The sequence below is a fragment of the Calypte anna genome, chromosome 8 (assembly GCF_003957555.1).
Source record: "Calypte anna isolate BGI_N300 chromosome 8, bCalAnn1_v1.p, whole genome shotgun sequence".
Taxonomy (NCBI): Eukaryota; Metazoa; Chordata; class Aves; order Apodiformes; family Trochilidae; genus Calypte; species Calypte anna.
In genome coordinates this window covers 30,881,723-30,894,892 of record NC_044254.1, presented here as the reverse complement: position 1 = coordinate 30,894,892, position 13,170 = coordinate 30,881,723, and the positions used below count along the sequence as shown (strand labels likewise).

Here is a 13,170-nt window from a genome sequence, read left to right as displayed (position 1 = left end):
GTTTCTTGTGGCATTTTAAGACCTTACATATTTGGTCATCTCACAAGACGTTCTCCCACCTTCAAAAACTGTCACCAGTGCCTTGCCCCCCCTTTAAAGGGGGAAAAGAGTAGAGAATGCTCTTCCTGCTATTTGCTCCATCAGTGCTGGCAGCCAAGAGGTGAGGACAGCATCAGCCACCTGCTGTTTCACTGGACATGATTGCAATCTTCTTGCAAGGACAGAAGCATTTTGGCTTCTCGCCTTGTTGTGCCCCAGCCAGGAGCTGAAATCGTTCAAACCAGCACTGCGACCACACCAACCTTCTCAAGCTGTACCTTCAGAACACAAACCAGCAGTGCAGAAGGCTCAGATGTGGGTTTCTGGCATGCCTGCTCCTAGAAACACAGCCTAACAAGTCTTTCAGAATCTATTTAAAGGTCCCAATTATTTTCCCCCTAGCTGCCACCAAGGATGTCAGATTTTTACAGTGGGATTAAAATGTCCTCAGAACATGGGCTTACATAACAGAAACATTGACAGCCCTCTCCCACAAAAACTGCAGTTATTTTACCTGTTTGGCAGGGCCAGAGATCACTCAGACCCATCATTGCTAAGGCTTGCAGATTCACCATTTTTCTTAAACATGCACTCAGAATATAGAGTGGCTTTTCCAGTGGTACAGTACAGGAACGAGATGATTGTACTGCTTTATATTCAACATTTATTGCATGGTGGTTTGTAGCCTGGTAAGGAAGCCCATGACTCTGCACCCTGGCTGACTTCCAAACCAGAGCCAGACCTGCAGCTGGGTGCTGGACATGTGGAATGGCCCACGAGTGAGCGAGCAGTCAGCACACAGAGCTGCTACAGAGGGAAGTGTCTCTGAGCAGCCTCAGGCCCGGGGCATCAGAACACAGAAGCACACAGGGGGTCTCACTGCTGCCCAGTGAGAGGAGGAAGGATTGGGATGCACCTGGAGTAGCACTCATCTGCTGTTCCATTCCCACCCCCACACCAGCCACTGGTCTTCAGCTGACTGATGTGTGGCTTTGTGGTGTTCTGAAAGGTCCAACTGTACTGCTGCACATGGTTCTATGGAGTTCCTACAGGGATTAAAAACCTTCATAACCCAGATTTTAGTACCTTTGCTCTGCAAAAAACACAAGGCCCAAAGGCAGCACTGGGAAGTGAAACTCTGCCATTAAAAACATGGCCAAAGGTTGGAGCAAACCAGTTATTTCTGTGGCAACTGAAGGAGTAAAAGATTACTAATTAAAAAAAAACCCCAAACCGTTTTAAGGTTTTGTTTTCTGTGAGCATTAGTGCTACTGTGGCACTAAACCTGTTTAATTGCCTTATTTTCTGGCAAATGTCCATGAGAATGTTACTACTTAGAACAGAGCAGTATTTAAATCTCTTACAAAGAGCATTACAATTATTATTCAGTTTGTAATTTGCTTTCAAATGCCTTTGTCTATATCATGATCTCAGCAAAAATATCCAGGCTGGTTTCCACATCATCCTCAGGCTCCAGTTCCTCGTTGGGTCCCCTTGGAGGGGTGTGCAACCCTTGAATGTTTTTTCTCTTTCTTCTGTGCAAGTACACAGGGCAATGCTTCTCTGTCTTCTCAAGAGAGCTGTTTGTACTGGCAGAATTTTTCAAAGCCAACTCTAAGCATTTGAAGAACCTAGAAAGGAACAATTGTGTAGTTATTATTTTCACAGGTTTGCTCACAATCTGAAAAACTTCACTGTGAAACCATCCTGCTCCTCAGCTGGTGACAAATGTGAATACCCAAAGTGTGTGCAGCCTCCCAGTACTTTCATAAATCATCAGTTTGGGTCCCTACAAAGCACTCAGTGGATGAAAGTGTGCACTGCAGTCTTAATACTTCTGAAGTGCTTACCCTGTTAAAATAACAAATGCTGTGATCATTTAAAAAAGAAACTTAAATCCTGCTCACTAGTGAAGGCAGCCTGCAACCGTGTTTATAGCTTTGTGCTTGAATAGTTTATAGCCTTCAGAGCTCAAAAAATTAACTGGAGCTGTATTTTACACTTTTGTGTTGTGTGGTTTTGTTCATTAGGTTTTTGTTGTGGCACAATTTTTTTTTTTAACATACCCTCTCCTGTGCATTTCTCACTTTTGGATTCAGATGTAATGAAAAGGAATGGTGTAATCTAACAAACCTGTCAATTCTCCTTATGTTTTCTTCCATTTTCTGATTAGCTACATGTATCAGAAATTCAATGTATTCTTCAGAGACCATCAATTTACCCCTGTGGCTCAATGGAACTTCTAAGCAGTGAGTGCTCCGGACAGCCTGAAAACACAGAGGATTTATCTAGTTTTTTATTTTATGAATGTTAGTTAAATAATTTATTACAGCAAAAATTTCACTTATCCAGACAGCTGGTTAGTTTGCTGTCAACTAAACCAGAAAGATATTTCTTTGCTACAGCATGCCCTGTGCCAGCTGTTGATCATGTTACAATTTGGATCTTGGCTTGTAAAAGTTATTTAAGAGTAATGGCATTATTTTGTTGCATTCTGCACAGGTAAAAAGGAAAGTCCTTACCACCATAATTTTTCCTCCTTTGCCAACTGTAATACCAGAGTTCCTGAAGCCAGAATTGACAGCTACAGAATGCTGCAAAACAAATAAATGCCTTAAACAGCTCTTACACACTTTCACAACAAGTAATAATTAACTATGGATGGGTCACAATGCCATTTATAATCTTGGTTTTGCAAAAACCTTATTCAAAACCATCTCCCCAAAGTAACACAGTAATAGTTATATTAAAATGCTTTTAAGATCAAACTCACACAGTGTAAAACAATTGTGGTTGGTTTTCAAAGACCCATTTTGATTGTCTGATCTGAACTGGTCAGTGCATATGGACACTGGTGTCCCCTGCAGCAGTTTGTCTCGAGCTGGTAACCAGACAGACAGTGCTGCAGCCCTTCCACAGCTGCAAGTGCACCAGTACATAAGGGAAGCTCATCAACTCTCTCCTGCACTGAGGAAGGAACAAACACATCTTGCTTTGCTCTTTGCAGTTGTTCTGGAAGAGCAGAAGGCAAAGGCACTGCTCAGGGAGCTGAAACCCCAGAGGCCAATGGCCTGGATGGCAGAGGAATGACACCTGAAAAAGCCCATCACTTCAGCAACAGCAACCCAGGCTTTTACCCAGCAACCTGCTACAGCTGGAAGGTGGAACTGTAGGTGAGTAATGTTGTTTTCTAAAAAGAAAAACAATATGTCTACTAATTTTAAAGCTGTGTTTTCTTCCTCAGCTTAATTTTACTACCCTAATTTTAAAACGTGCAGCACACCTGGGACTCTGCTTGAGTGCAAAAGCTTACTCAGGAGTCAATACTTTTACACCAAAGACTATAACAAATGACAGGGTAACCTTGTTATTTGATGTAATTTTACCAGAAGCTGTGCATCTTGCAGCTCTTGACACAGCACATGAAGAACAAATGGTTCAAACTTGAGCACAACATCACCAGTGGCTTTCTCTAATGCTGTCATCTGGAAAACACACCAAAACATTGGTATTAATACTGCAGGAATATACTGCTACTACAAAAAAGAAAAAAAAGAAAAAAAAATAGCGAGTCAGTGTGTGAAACAGCAACTAAAAATGCATCAAAGAAGCCTGAAGCAATCAGGTTTTTTCAGCTGCTTTTGATTTTTCATTGCTCATCATACACAGAAATTCCGTGAATTTCCATGATTCTGTTTGCAAAACTGATTAGGTTTGATAGAAATTAATTTTAAAGCAGACTTAAACTTAAGTGCACTTTGCTGTTTATTTCTTTGTATATTCAAACCAATCAATACAATCAGCACAGCATGGGAAAAGGATTGTTTTACTGCCATCAGGTGAAACATGAGTAGGCTTCACATTTTATTAAACCGTTAAAACCAAAGACATTTACTTTATGAACTACATTCCCCAACTTTAGAAAACTTTCTGGGGTTCAGCAGATTAAATTAATGGTCCCGTATGCTTGATCCTATTTTAATCCTAGTTTAAACAATAATGCATAGCCTACTGTATATTAATTACATAGATAAAAAAAATCAGAAGGTGAAATTAGAGGCATAAATCCACAAGATGAGGGGAAAAAAAAAAAGTAATTTCATCATTATTAAATTCAAGAAATTATATTCAGAGCCCTCAGTTCTCTTCTAAGACTGAGATGCTACTGGCAATTTTTCCTGGATTTATGAGTGTGGAGAAAGCTCTATGACATTCTGCGTGGCTAAGAGTTTCCCTACTTTCCTAAGCTATCTTCATGCAAAGAAACCTTAAGCATTGATAATACTTTCTTCTGTCCATAAAGGCTGCTTTGAGGTAGTTATATGACTTATTGCATGATTATTTAATCACAAGCACTACTTGCTCCCCCTCTTTATTGTTTGCCTTCACTTGCTTAATTCACAGCACTAAGAACGTGGCTCTGTTAACTTGAGAAATTTCAGCTATTTTCCCATGCTTTGTTGTTTTCTCCAGCCCTTCTGATCTTTCTTGTGAAGTGAAAATATTCACAGCAAAATCTTCAGGAAATAATCAGACTCATTTGCTTTTTTAAGACACGATGGCATAGAGGAAAACTGCTGATGTTTGAGCCCTGAAAAATCTTCACATGTACTGATGCAGCACCTTCTCCATACATGCTCTTATTTTAAGTTAAACCTTGGTCTTTCTAAGTTTGGGATTTGTGTGCAGTAACCACAGCTATGCTCACGCTGTCGAGGAACAAAGCCGGCCAACACTGCAGCCTTCCAGTGAGAATACAACTAATTAAAGTCAAAATATTAACTGCAACTGACCCATTCTGAAGCAGGCACTACAACTGCATCAGTGTGTACCTCAGTGCTGGCCAGTCAAGGCAAAGGAAAAACAAAGCAAAGATAAAAAGCTTCAGAAATTAAAGGTATGTTGTTGTAGTAACATTTCAGGAAAGGGGAACACTCCTTTAGAAAAGCATTATTTCCACTTATTTTGAATAAGGAAAGGGCTTCGGAGAAAATAAGCCACTGTATCTTAGATTTTCATAAATCGTTTTTTGAAAGACAGTTTTCTGCTACAGAAGCAGTAAAAACCAGCGACTTCTTGCTGAGCTACTGTGGAGATTACTCCCAGACAGTATGAAATTAGTCAAGTTTCACATTAGCTGCATTTACAGCTATGCAGGGAGTCTGTGTTAAGCCTGAAAGCATTCTGTTCAAAGCAGGTCTGAAGTAGAACACCTAGGGAAAAGTTTATTATCAATTGCTCTCAGTAACAGGAATAACCCCCCTGACAACTTCTTTGTTTCAGATGACGCGTTTTCCATGGCATGAGGAACGCTGCACTAATCAACCACCCCAGGTGCCTGTGCTCTCACCACTTCGCTCCCGGAGCAGGGCTCGTGTGTCACCAGCAGCCAGCTGCAGTCCTTCTTCTGGATCTCAAAGCTGTCTCCATCCTGGTAATGAAGAGAAAGGGTTAAGCCACCGCTACGGGCAGGCGAGGCTCACTCTGGGGCTCGGATGCAAACGCTCCTTGGGAATCAACAACAACAACGCTTTTAAAAGCGCGCGTTTCCTCACGCTGTGAAAATCAAGAGCTTAAAAACGGCGTTTCCATGTGTTCGCCTCCGGACCGAGCTGTGAGGCGGGCCCGGCGCTAGAAAAAGGGGAAATAAAAGGAAAACCCGCCCAGGAGCCACGGCCTCAGCCGGGTCCCCCAGAGCTCCGCGGCGGGACCCCAGCATCGCTCGTCCCTGTCCCCGGCTCACCACGGCGCGGCCCTGCACTAGGACCAGGCGGCCCGAGCAGGAGCTGGTGGTGCAGAACCGGGACTGCCCGTTGAGGAGCCGCACGACGGGGGCGGCCCGCTCGTCCAGGCCGCCCTTCCTGCTGCCGTCCGCCCGCGCCAGCCGCTGGGCCTTCCGCGGGCCGAACGCCGCCATGCCGGGGCTCCGGCACCCGCCAGCCCGACGGCGGCCCGCCAGGGACACACCTCCTCCCGCCGCACGCTTTCCGCCAGCGCTCCGGATGTGGGTAGCGAGCGGCGGTCGCTGGCGGACACGGTCCCTGGCGGACGCGGTCGCGCCGGTCGGGCCGGGAGGGTGGGGCGGTGGCTCGGGGCGCCCCCGGGGCGGGGCCGGAGCCGGGGCGGGACCGGGACTGGGACTGGGCCTGGGACTGGACCTGGGCCTGTCCGCGGGCGCTGAGGGGTCGGTGGCTGCGGGGGGTTGGGGCTGTGCCGCCGCCGGACCCCTCGGCTCCGAGCCGCCGTTCCCGCCCCAGCTGCCGGTGAGTCTCCAGGCGCCGGCCGGGCCCCCTCACTCACCTGAGGGCGGGGCCCTGATATCCGGTTTCTCTTGGCGTTTTTTAATGTTCTGTGATGTCTTCTGTGTTACAGTTTATGGGTCAGCGGGGTTTTTTTAGTAATTTAATTTTTAACGTTTACGTTGAAGCTCGGTCAGGAGCAGCGGCCGGGCTGCCCATCCCGCCGGGGGGGGACCCGCTGCTCTGCGGGGTCTGAGAGGGGACGCGGTGTCTCCCCAAGGTACCGCACAGCTCCGCAGCTGTGGCAGCTCCGCGGCGTTCTCAGGAGCTGCTCTGGAAATACTTGAAGGGATAAATCATAAATCAGAGTAATTGGGGGTGGCAGGGACCCCGATTTGTTTGCGTGTGATTCTCTTAGCACCCGTAGAGGCCCGCAGGTGGAAGGGGTGATCTTCTGCCTTTTGCAAGCTTTGGGAAAAAAGACCCCAAAACAAACACCCCCCCTCCCCCGGATTTAAATCAGGAGTGAGGCACTATTTAATCTATTTAATCAGTTGCTTGATAAGTGATTGTTTGATTTTTTAATTTTGAATATGCAAAATAAGAAGGCAATGCAATATTGTGGTGGTTTTTCCCCCAGATTTTTTGATTGCCATGGCAGGCACAAGAAACGCAATGAGAGCTGTGAGAGTTTTTGAATTTGGTGGCCCTGAAGTGCTCAAACTGCAGTCAAATGTCTCAATTCCCATTCCAAATGAAAATCAGGTATGTGTGAGTTCTGTGAGCTGAAATAATGGTACTGAATGGCAATGGGACAGAATGAAGAATGCGAAACAAAACTTTTCATCTTGAATATGTATGTTGGTCCTTGTAATCATACAACCTCAGACATCATGTTTTACAAGTGTGGTCTTTTTACTCTTACATGGGCTGTCTATTCCATGGAAAGGATTTCCTGAACAATAGCTTCAGTTCAACACAGAATTTTTGGTGGCTCTGCTTAAGAATTTAGTTAAAATGCCGTAGTACTGTGCTGTGATTTCAAGTTCTAAATGTTTTTAGTTATTGCTTAAGAAGCCTCTTTTTCTTCCAGGTGTTAATTAAGGTCCATGCCTGTGGGGTAAATCCTGTTGAGACATATATTCGTTCTGGCAACTATGCCAGAAAACCAGCTTTGCCCTATACGCCTGGCTCAGATGTGGCTGGTGTCATTGAAGGTGTGGGGGAACAGGTGACTGCATTCAAGGTACTTGTACATGGGCTGTAAATTCGTTATTGTTTCCTGTATTCCTTTTGTGAGCTTATTCCTGGTTTTGTTGCTAACTGTGGAGGAGGCACTTCAGTTGGTCTGCCTAAGGGAATTAGATCAGGTGTACAAAAGATGTGGTTCAGAGCTATTTTTATAGCCAAAATATTTGAAATTGATGCTTCCTGTTTGGGATAACAATTTCACTAGAGTGGAAACATTGTCTGGGAAGTTTGTTTGGGAAATGGAAACAATTTTTATTTTACTGACTCCTAAAACCCCATAAATGACATATTTATTGTTAAAATTGTTCAAATATTTCATTACTTCAGTCTAATAGTTTTCTTAGATCTTCTTAGGGGAAAAGTCTTGGGATGGGAGAAGGCAATTGTCAGTTTGCTTAAAGATAGCTATGAAATGTATTTAGTTTTTAAGTCTGTTCTTTATTTCAAGTCTGTTGGTCTTAGACCTTAGTGGGTATTAAGAGTATATATTTTCTCCACCTTTAAACAAAAATAATTGAGACATGTTTCTGCTGAGTTTGTAAAAGCTTTGAAGTTTTTCAGGTAGAATCTGTGGATGAAATTTGTTGGTGTTCAGTTTCATTAAGGCCAATATTAATGAGGCAGTATGTTTATGTGTTGCATTGCAGGGGTTATAATTATGACACTTAATCTAAGTATATGAAATGATATGGTTTGTGTTGCATTGATTGTATGTGTTAGCATTTATAAAAATCTTCTCTGTGACAACTATACCTGGTTATTTTCAATAGGAGAGCTGTTAGAAATAGCCTAAATTTCTGTGAGCTAGTCCTTAGTGTGTATTAAGGAAAAATAAGAGGGATGATTAATTTCTCTCTTTGTCTCTTTTCTAGAAGGGTGACAAGGTTTTCAGCATTGGCACAGTCTCTGGAGGATATGCAGAGTATGCCCTTGCTGCAGCTAACAGGGTCTTTCCTCTGTCGGATAAGCTGGACTTCAGGCAGGGGGCAGCCCTTGGAATACCCTATTTCACTGCTTATCGTGCTCTGATCCAGAAGTAAGGGGACAAATCTAGGTTTGGGTGTTTTGCTTTTGAGTATTTAAAATATGTTCATTGTCTTGTGAAAGGGGGGGAAAACCAACGAGTGAGAACTGTTTAAAACTCTAAAGTTAAATTTGTTATACTGATGGAATTGCCAGGTAATTGATATCCAGAAGCTGTGGTTTCTTGTGAAGTGTTTCATCTCAAGAGAACAGACCTGGAGAGGCTTCTTTGGTAAATACCATGTAATAACATGTGCAACACTCTTTCAGTTCTCGTTGGTATTTTAGCTAGGGAAATAAAACTGGAATAGTGGAATTTCTTAATGAAACAGACAATGTTCTGTAGCACAGACCCACTTCTGTTTCTTTGCCAGAGACACTCTGTGTGCAGTGCTGTCTTGCTGGAGGACAGCTCAGGGAGTAAAAGCCAGACTTTGTGTCAGCTGGGGGAGAGCTTAGGGCTGAAAGTCTGGTTTAGTTGGATGGAACTCATGATCAGAATTAGTGTGGTTTATTTTGAGATTTTTTAACAAAAGATGATGTTCAGTGGAGTTCTGTACCAGGCTGTTGCTGATAGTTGCATGTTGAGATAATTGTGTATTACTTAAATTCATAAATGGTATGATTTATTGTGCCTCCTTGTTTTCCCAAAGAGTCTGATTATGCCTGTTCAGCCATAACATAAATTGGATTTGATACTGTGTGAAAGATGATATGTGATGTCAGTATGTGCAGTCTGATTCTTAATGACCTTGTCCTGCAGTCCTAATGACAATGTTTCCTGTTTTCCATCCAGAGGATGTGCCAAGGCAGGGGAAAGTGTGCTAGTGCATGGTGCTAGTGGAGGAGTAAGTATTTTGAGAAGGCAAATTAAAAGAAATGCTGCTTTCTGTCCTTGTATCACTTAATGGATTAACAAAATAGGGGTTTTTTTTTCAGACTCTTTAGGATACCTTTTTTTTTTTTTTTTTTTTTTTTTTTAGAGCAAAGTCTGTTATTCCAAGTAATGGTGAAAGTTCACGAGTGATTGTGTAAAGGCCCTTAACGCAGAGAGTGGCACCATAAACACAGTGCTGCAGTCAGCAGTGTGTGGAAGCTTTAAAACTGGTCTTCCTGAGTTAAAACTAATATTAGAAAGCTGCAATTTGAAAACATGTACAAGTTGTTCCAAGTTCTTGGGGTAGTGCATAGCAACTATGCATTTCTGGGGTGTTTTTACCTGTCAGCAAACAGGCACAGAGCACAACCAGGAGGCATTGGTCTTTCATGAATGGCTGCAGATTGTCTGAAGGCATCCCCCACCTCTGAACACTCTCTCAAAGTGCAGAGCTAATATGAGGCACTGAGAATTTGGTTTCTAAAGATCCCATTTTAATCTGCAAAAAGTGCAAAAGTCATGCTTCTAAAACTAGTGCTTGCAGATTTTCTTTGCAGTATATAGTGCTGGTATCAGTAGCAGGGGATTCTGTGAACAGAAGAAATTCCCTAGCTTTCTCTCAAATTTGTATGGCCCAGCTTCAACAGATAGACAACATTCTATATGGATTTATAAAAAATGTTGATAGCTGTTGAAAAAAAACACAAAACTTTACTATGTCTCTGTAAATATAGTTTGTTTTTTTAAAGACTATTTGGCTGTCTTTAAGATCCAAATTAACTTATTATGACTAACATGTTACCAGGCCAGCTTTTTAAGTGTGTTTGTTTCAAGCTGCTGGTAGAATGTATAAAATAAATTCTAAGAAAGAAAGAGAAAAACCTCTCCTTTGTTTTTTTCTTCCCTCTCAGGTAGGAATAGCAACATGTCAAATTGCCAGAGCTTGTGGTTTGAAGGTTTTGGGTACAGCAGGAACTGTGGAAGGCATGAATGTGGTTTTGAGAAATGGTGCTCACCAAGCGTTTAATCACAGAGAAGCTAATTATGTTGATAAAATTAAGGTAAGCATTTATCAGGGTTAGGTGGTGCAGTATGTATTTTTCTTACTAAAGAAATGTGAACAGTTGTTTGCAGAAGTTTTTTAAAGCAGATTTTTGTAGGAGCAGTAGTGTACTGCCTTTCTCATTTCTGTGCAAGAAAAAACTATTCCAGGCTGGAGAAGCTGAGCTTTCTTCACAGGCAGTGGCACTCAGAAACTCTTGGATTCAAGTGACTTCCATTATGGTAGCAGATCACAATCTGCTAAAACTAAACTTCTTAGCTGTCAGCCTTAGTACAAAGGCTGTACTGAAAGTTTAAGCAGGGAACTGTAAAATGTATGTAATCTGCAGCGTGTGAAATAAACAGTGGTACCCAAGCACTAACTGGAGTGATGTAAATAAGGTACTGTGTCCTGTTTAGGAATACACAGGGATGGAGGGAGTGGATGTCATAATAGAAATGCTCTCTAACATCAATTTGGCTACTGACTTGCAACTGTTGTCCTATGGAGGAAGGGTGATGGTAAGTATTTTTTGTTGCTGACATTACTTTCTGCATGTAGCAATACAACTCAGCAGTTACAACCTGAGCTGTCTTCTGTTTGTAACAGGTTGTGGGCTGTAGGGGTCCTGTTGAGATTAATCCTAGAGACACTATGAGTAAAGAATCTAGCATAACTGGAGTTAGTCTGTTTCTTGCAACTGAGGTAAGAAACGTTTTTATTTTAAAGAATATGGGTTTTTTTGCTTATTCCAGCACCTCTTTATTTCCATCTAAAATTGTTTGTAGGGTTGAAAGCTTATTTCACTGTAAGTAACTTGTTTATTAATTCCTTTACATTTTGATTTAATCTCAGAACATCATAAAATATTTTGGGGTTGTGAAATTTGGTTTAACACTTCATAAGTAGTCCATACTTTTCTAAAATGCAAAGACCTTGTGGTAACTGCTGTCTTTATTACTTGCAGGAGGAGATGCAGGATTGTGCAAGAGCAGTCCTTGATGGGATAGAAGCTGGCTGGCTGAAACCCCTGGTAGGCTCTGAGTATCCACTGGAGAAAGTGGTTCAGGCTCACGAGGACATCATGCACAGCAGTGGGGCTCGGGGGAAGATGGTGCTCCTTCCATAAAGACTTTCCCCACTGATTTTGTGCCTATTTCAGCTGCACCTTTGCTTCCATAATTCATTTAATCTCCATTATAAAACGTACTTTTGATCAGGTTTGACCTGACTAGCAGGTGCTAGCTTAGGTTAATTAATTGTTTCCTTTTAGTAGTAAGAAGAGTTGCATATATTGTAAAGTAGCTTTTTTGGCTGATTTGGAAAGAATAAATTTTCTTGGCTGATGTGGCCGTGTGATGCAGAAGAAACCAACAGCTCAGACAGGCTTTGTTATTGTTCACTGTGCAGCTGAAAAGATGGGTTGGAAGCAGAGGCAGTTCCATTTTGCTATGCCAGACTTAGTGTCTGAGGTGAAAGTGTCCCAGGTTTTCTTTATACTTTGTATGTTTTTAAATAATAGATTCTTTTAATTTGGTCTTGGCTCAAAGACTATTGTATGAATGAGAGGCTGGTAATGTGCAGTGACAGCTTAGAGATGAGATTCAGCATGAGATGAGATGAGATGAGATGAGATTCCTGTCTGTGTGCACCACTCCTAAGAGCAGTGTTTGCCATGGGGTTTCTCACCAGAAGGTGTCAGAGCAGTCCTGATTTTATTGCATTGCAGGCTTCTCTTTACAGAGGTAACCCAGCAGGGTGAGGCAGCGTCACAGGCTGCTTTGTAAAGGCATGCAACCCAACATTTAGTTCTTCTCTCCATTTCTGATGTATTGTACAAATGGAAGAGGTTGTTTTAATTTTGGGAGAAGTAGCGTGAATAAAAATAACAAGGGCTGCAGGGGGGAGGTACCCATTTGGGAGTTTCTATGTAGCTGTTTGTGTTGCTGGTGGTGGTGCAGGGATCAGGCTGTGCTCCAGCTGGTGGGTGTAGCAGTGTGAGATCTTGTCATGCCGGAGGTGTGGGTATTGGTGTGCCCATGGCCCAGTGGTCCAAGCCTTGTGTGTTAGTGCAGCCCCCTCCACGGCAGTCTGCAGGGGAAGGGCTGAGGAGTTCATGGGTGTTCCAGGCTGTGTGCTCTCTCCAGTGGAGGGAGAATCATCTTGGCTTGGGAACTTGTCCAGCAGCTGCAGTTGAATTTCTTAGAACCCTTATTTGTCATGTTTCTGGCTAATCTTGCAGGTGATCTCTGCAACTCGATCTGTGCAAGCCACCCATACAGAAACTGTCAGCCTGGAGAAGAGAGAGCCCTTGGCTCATCTCTCCTTTCAGCATGTGCCATCCCATGGCTGGGTGGAGGGAGAGGATGCGGATCAGACAGTTCCATTAGGCAGAGTAAATCCCTCGTGTTGTTCATTTTTCAGTCCTGATCTGAGCAGAGGGAGTTTCTGAAGCAGTGGTTCCATGTCTACTTGTTGCTGCTGTGGGTGGTGGGAGAGGTTTTTTTTTTGTTGTTTTCCTTTCCTTTTTTTTGTTTCCCTTTCCTTTTTTTTGTTTTTCTTTCCTCTTTTTTTGTTTCCCTTTCCTTTTTCTGGTGTTTCTTTCCTCTTTTTTTGTTTCCCTGTTTTTTTTTGTTTCCCTTTTTTTTGTTTATTTCCTTTTTCTTTTGTTGTTTCCCTTTCCTTTTTTCCCTTTTTTC

General features: G+C 42.8%; 2 protein-coding genes across 3 annotated transcripts; one reads left to right on the top strand and one right to left on the bottom strand.

Annotated features, from left to right (window-relative positions):
• Positions 1-1,304: 1,304 nt before the first annotated feature.
• On the bottom strand, positions 1,305-5,998 carry TYW3 (tRNA-yW synthesizing protein 3 homolog). 2 transcript variants are annotated; one of them, XM_030455203.1, is made up of 6 exons: positions 5,783-5,998; positions 5,390-5,470; positions 3,426-3,524; positions 2,562-2,633; positions 2,173-2,306; positions 1,305-1,670 (listed from the first exon to the last, which is right to left on the bottom strand). In XM_030455203.1, exons 1-6 carry the CDS (start codon positions 5,954-5,956, stop codon positions 1,457-1,459), a joined length of 774 nt encoding a protein of 257 aa, XP_030311063.1. In that variant the 5' UTR covers positions 5,957-5,998; the 3' UTR covers positions 1,305-1,456. The 2 variants fall into 2 exon arrangements, with proteins under 2 accessions (XP_030311063.1, XP_030311064.1); XM_030455204.1 differs by lacking the exon at positions 2,562-2,633 and having other exon boundaries at positions 5,783-5,959.
• A 192-nt stretch (positions 5,999-6,190) lies between these two features.
• CRYZ (crystallin zeta) lies at positions 6,191-12,008 on the top strand. Its single transcript, XM_030455076.1, has 9 exons — positions 6,191-6,302; positions 6,919-7,043; positions 7,372-7,524; positions 8,402-8,565; positions 9,349-9,400; positions 10,341-10,490; positions 10,891-10,992; positions 11,081-11,176; positions 11,439-12,008. Exons 2-9 carry the CDS (start codon positions 6,933-6,935, stop codon positions 11,598-11,600), a joined length of 990 nt encoding a protein of 329 aa, XP_030310936.1. The 5' UTR covers positions 6,191-6,302; positions 6,919-6,932; the 3' UTR covers positions 11,601-12,008.
• Positions 12,009-13,170: the final 1,162 nt, after the last annotated feature.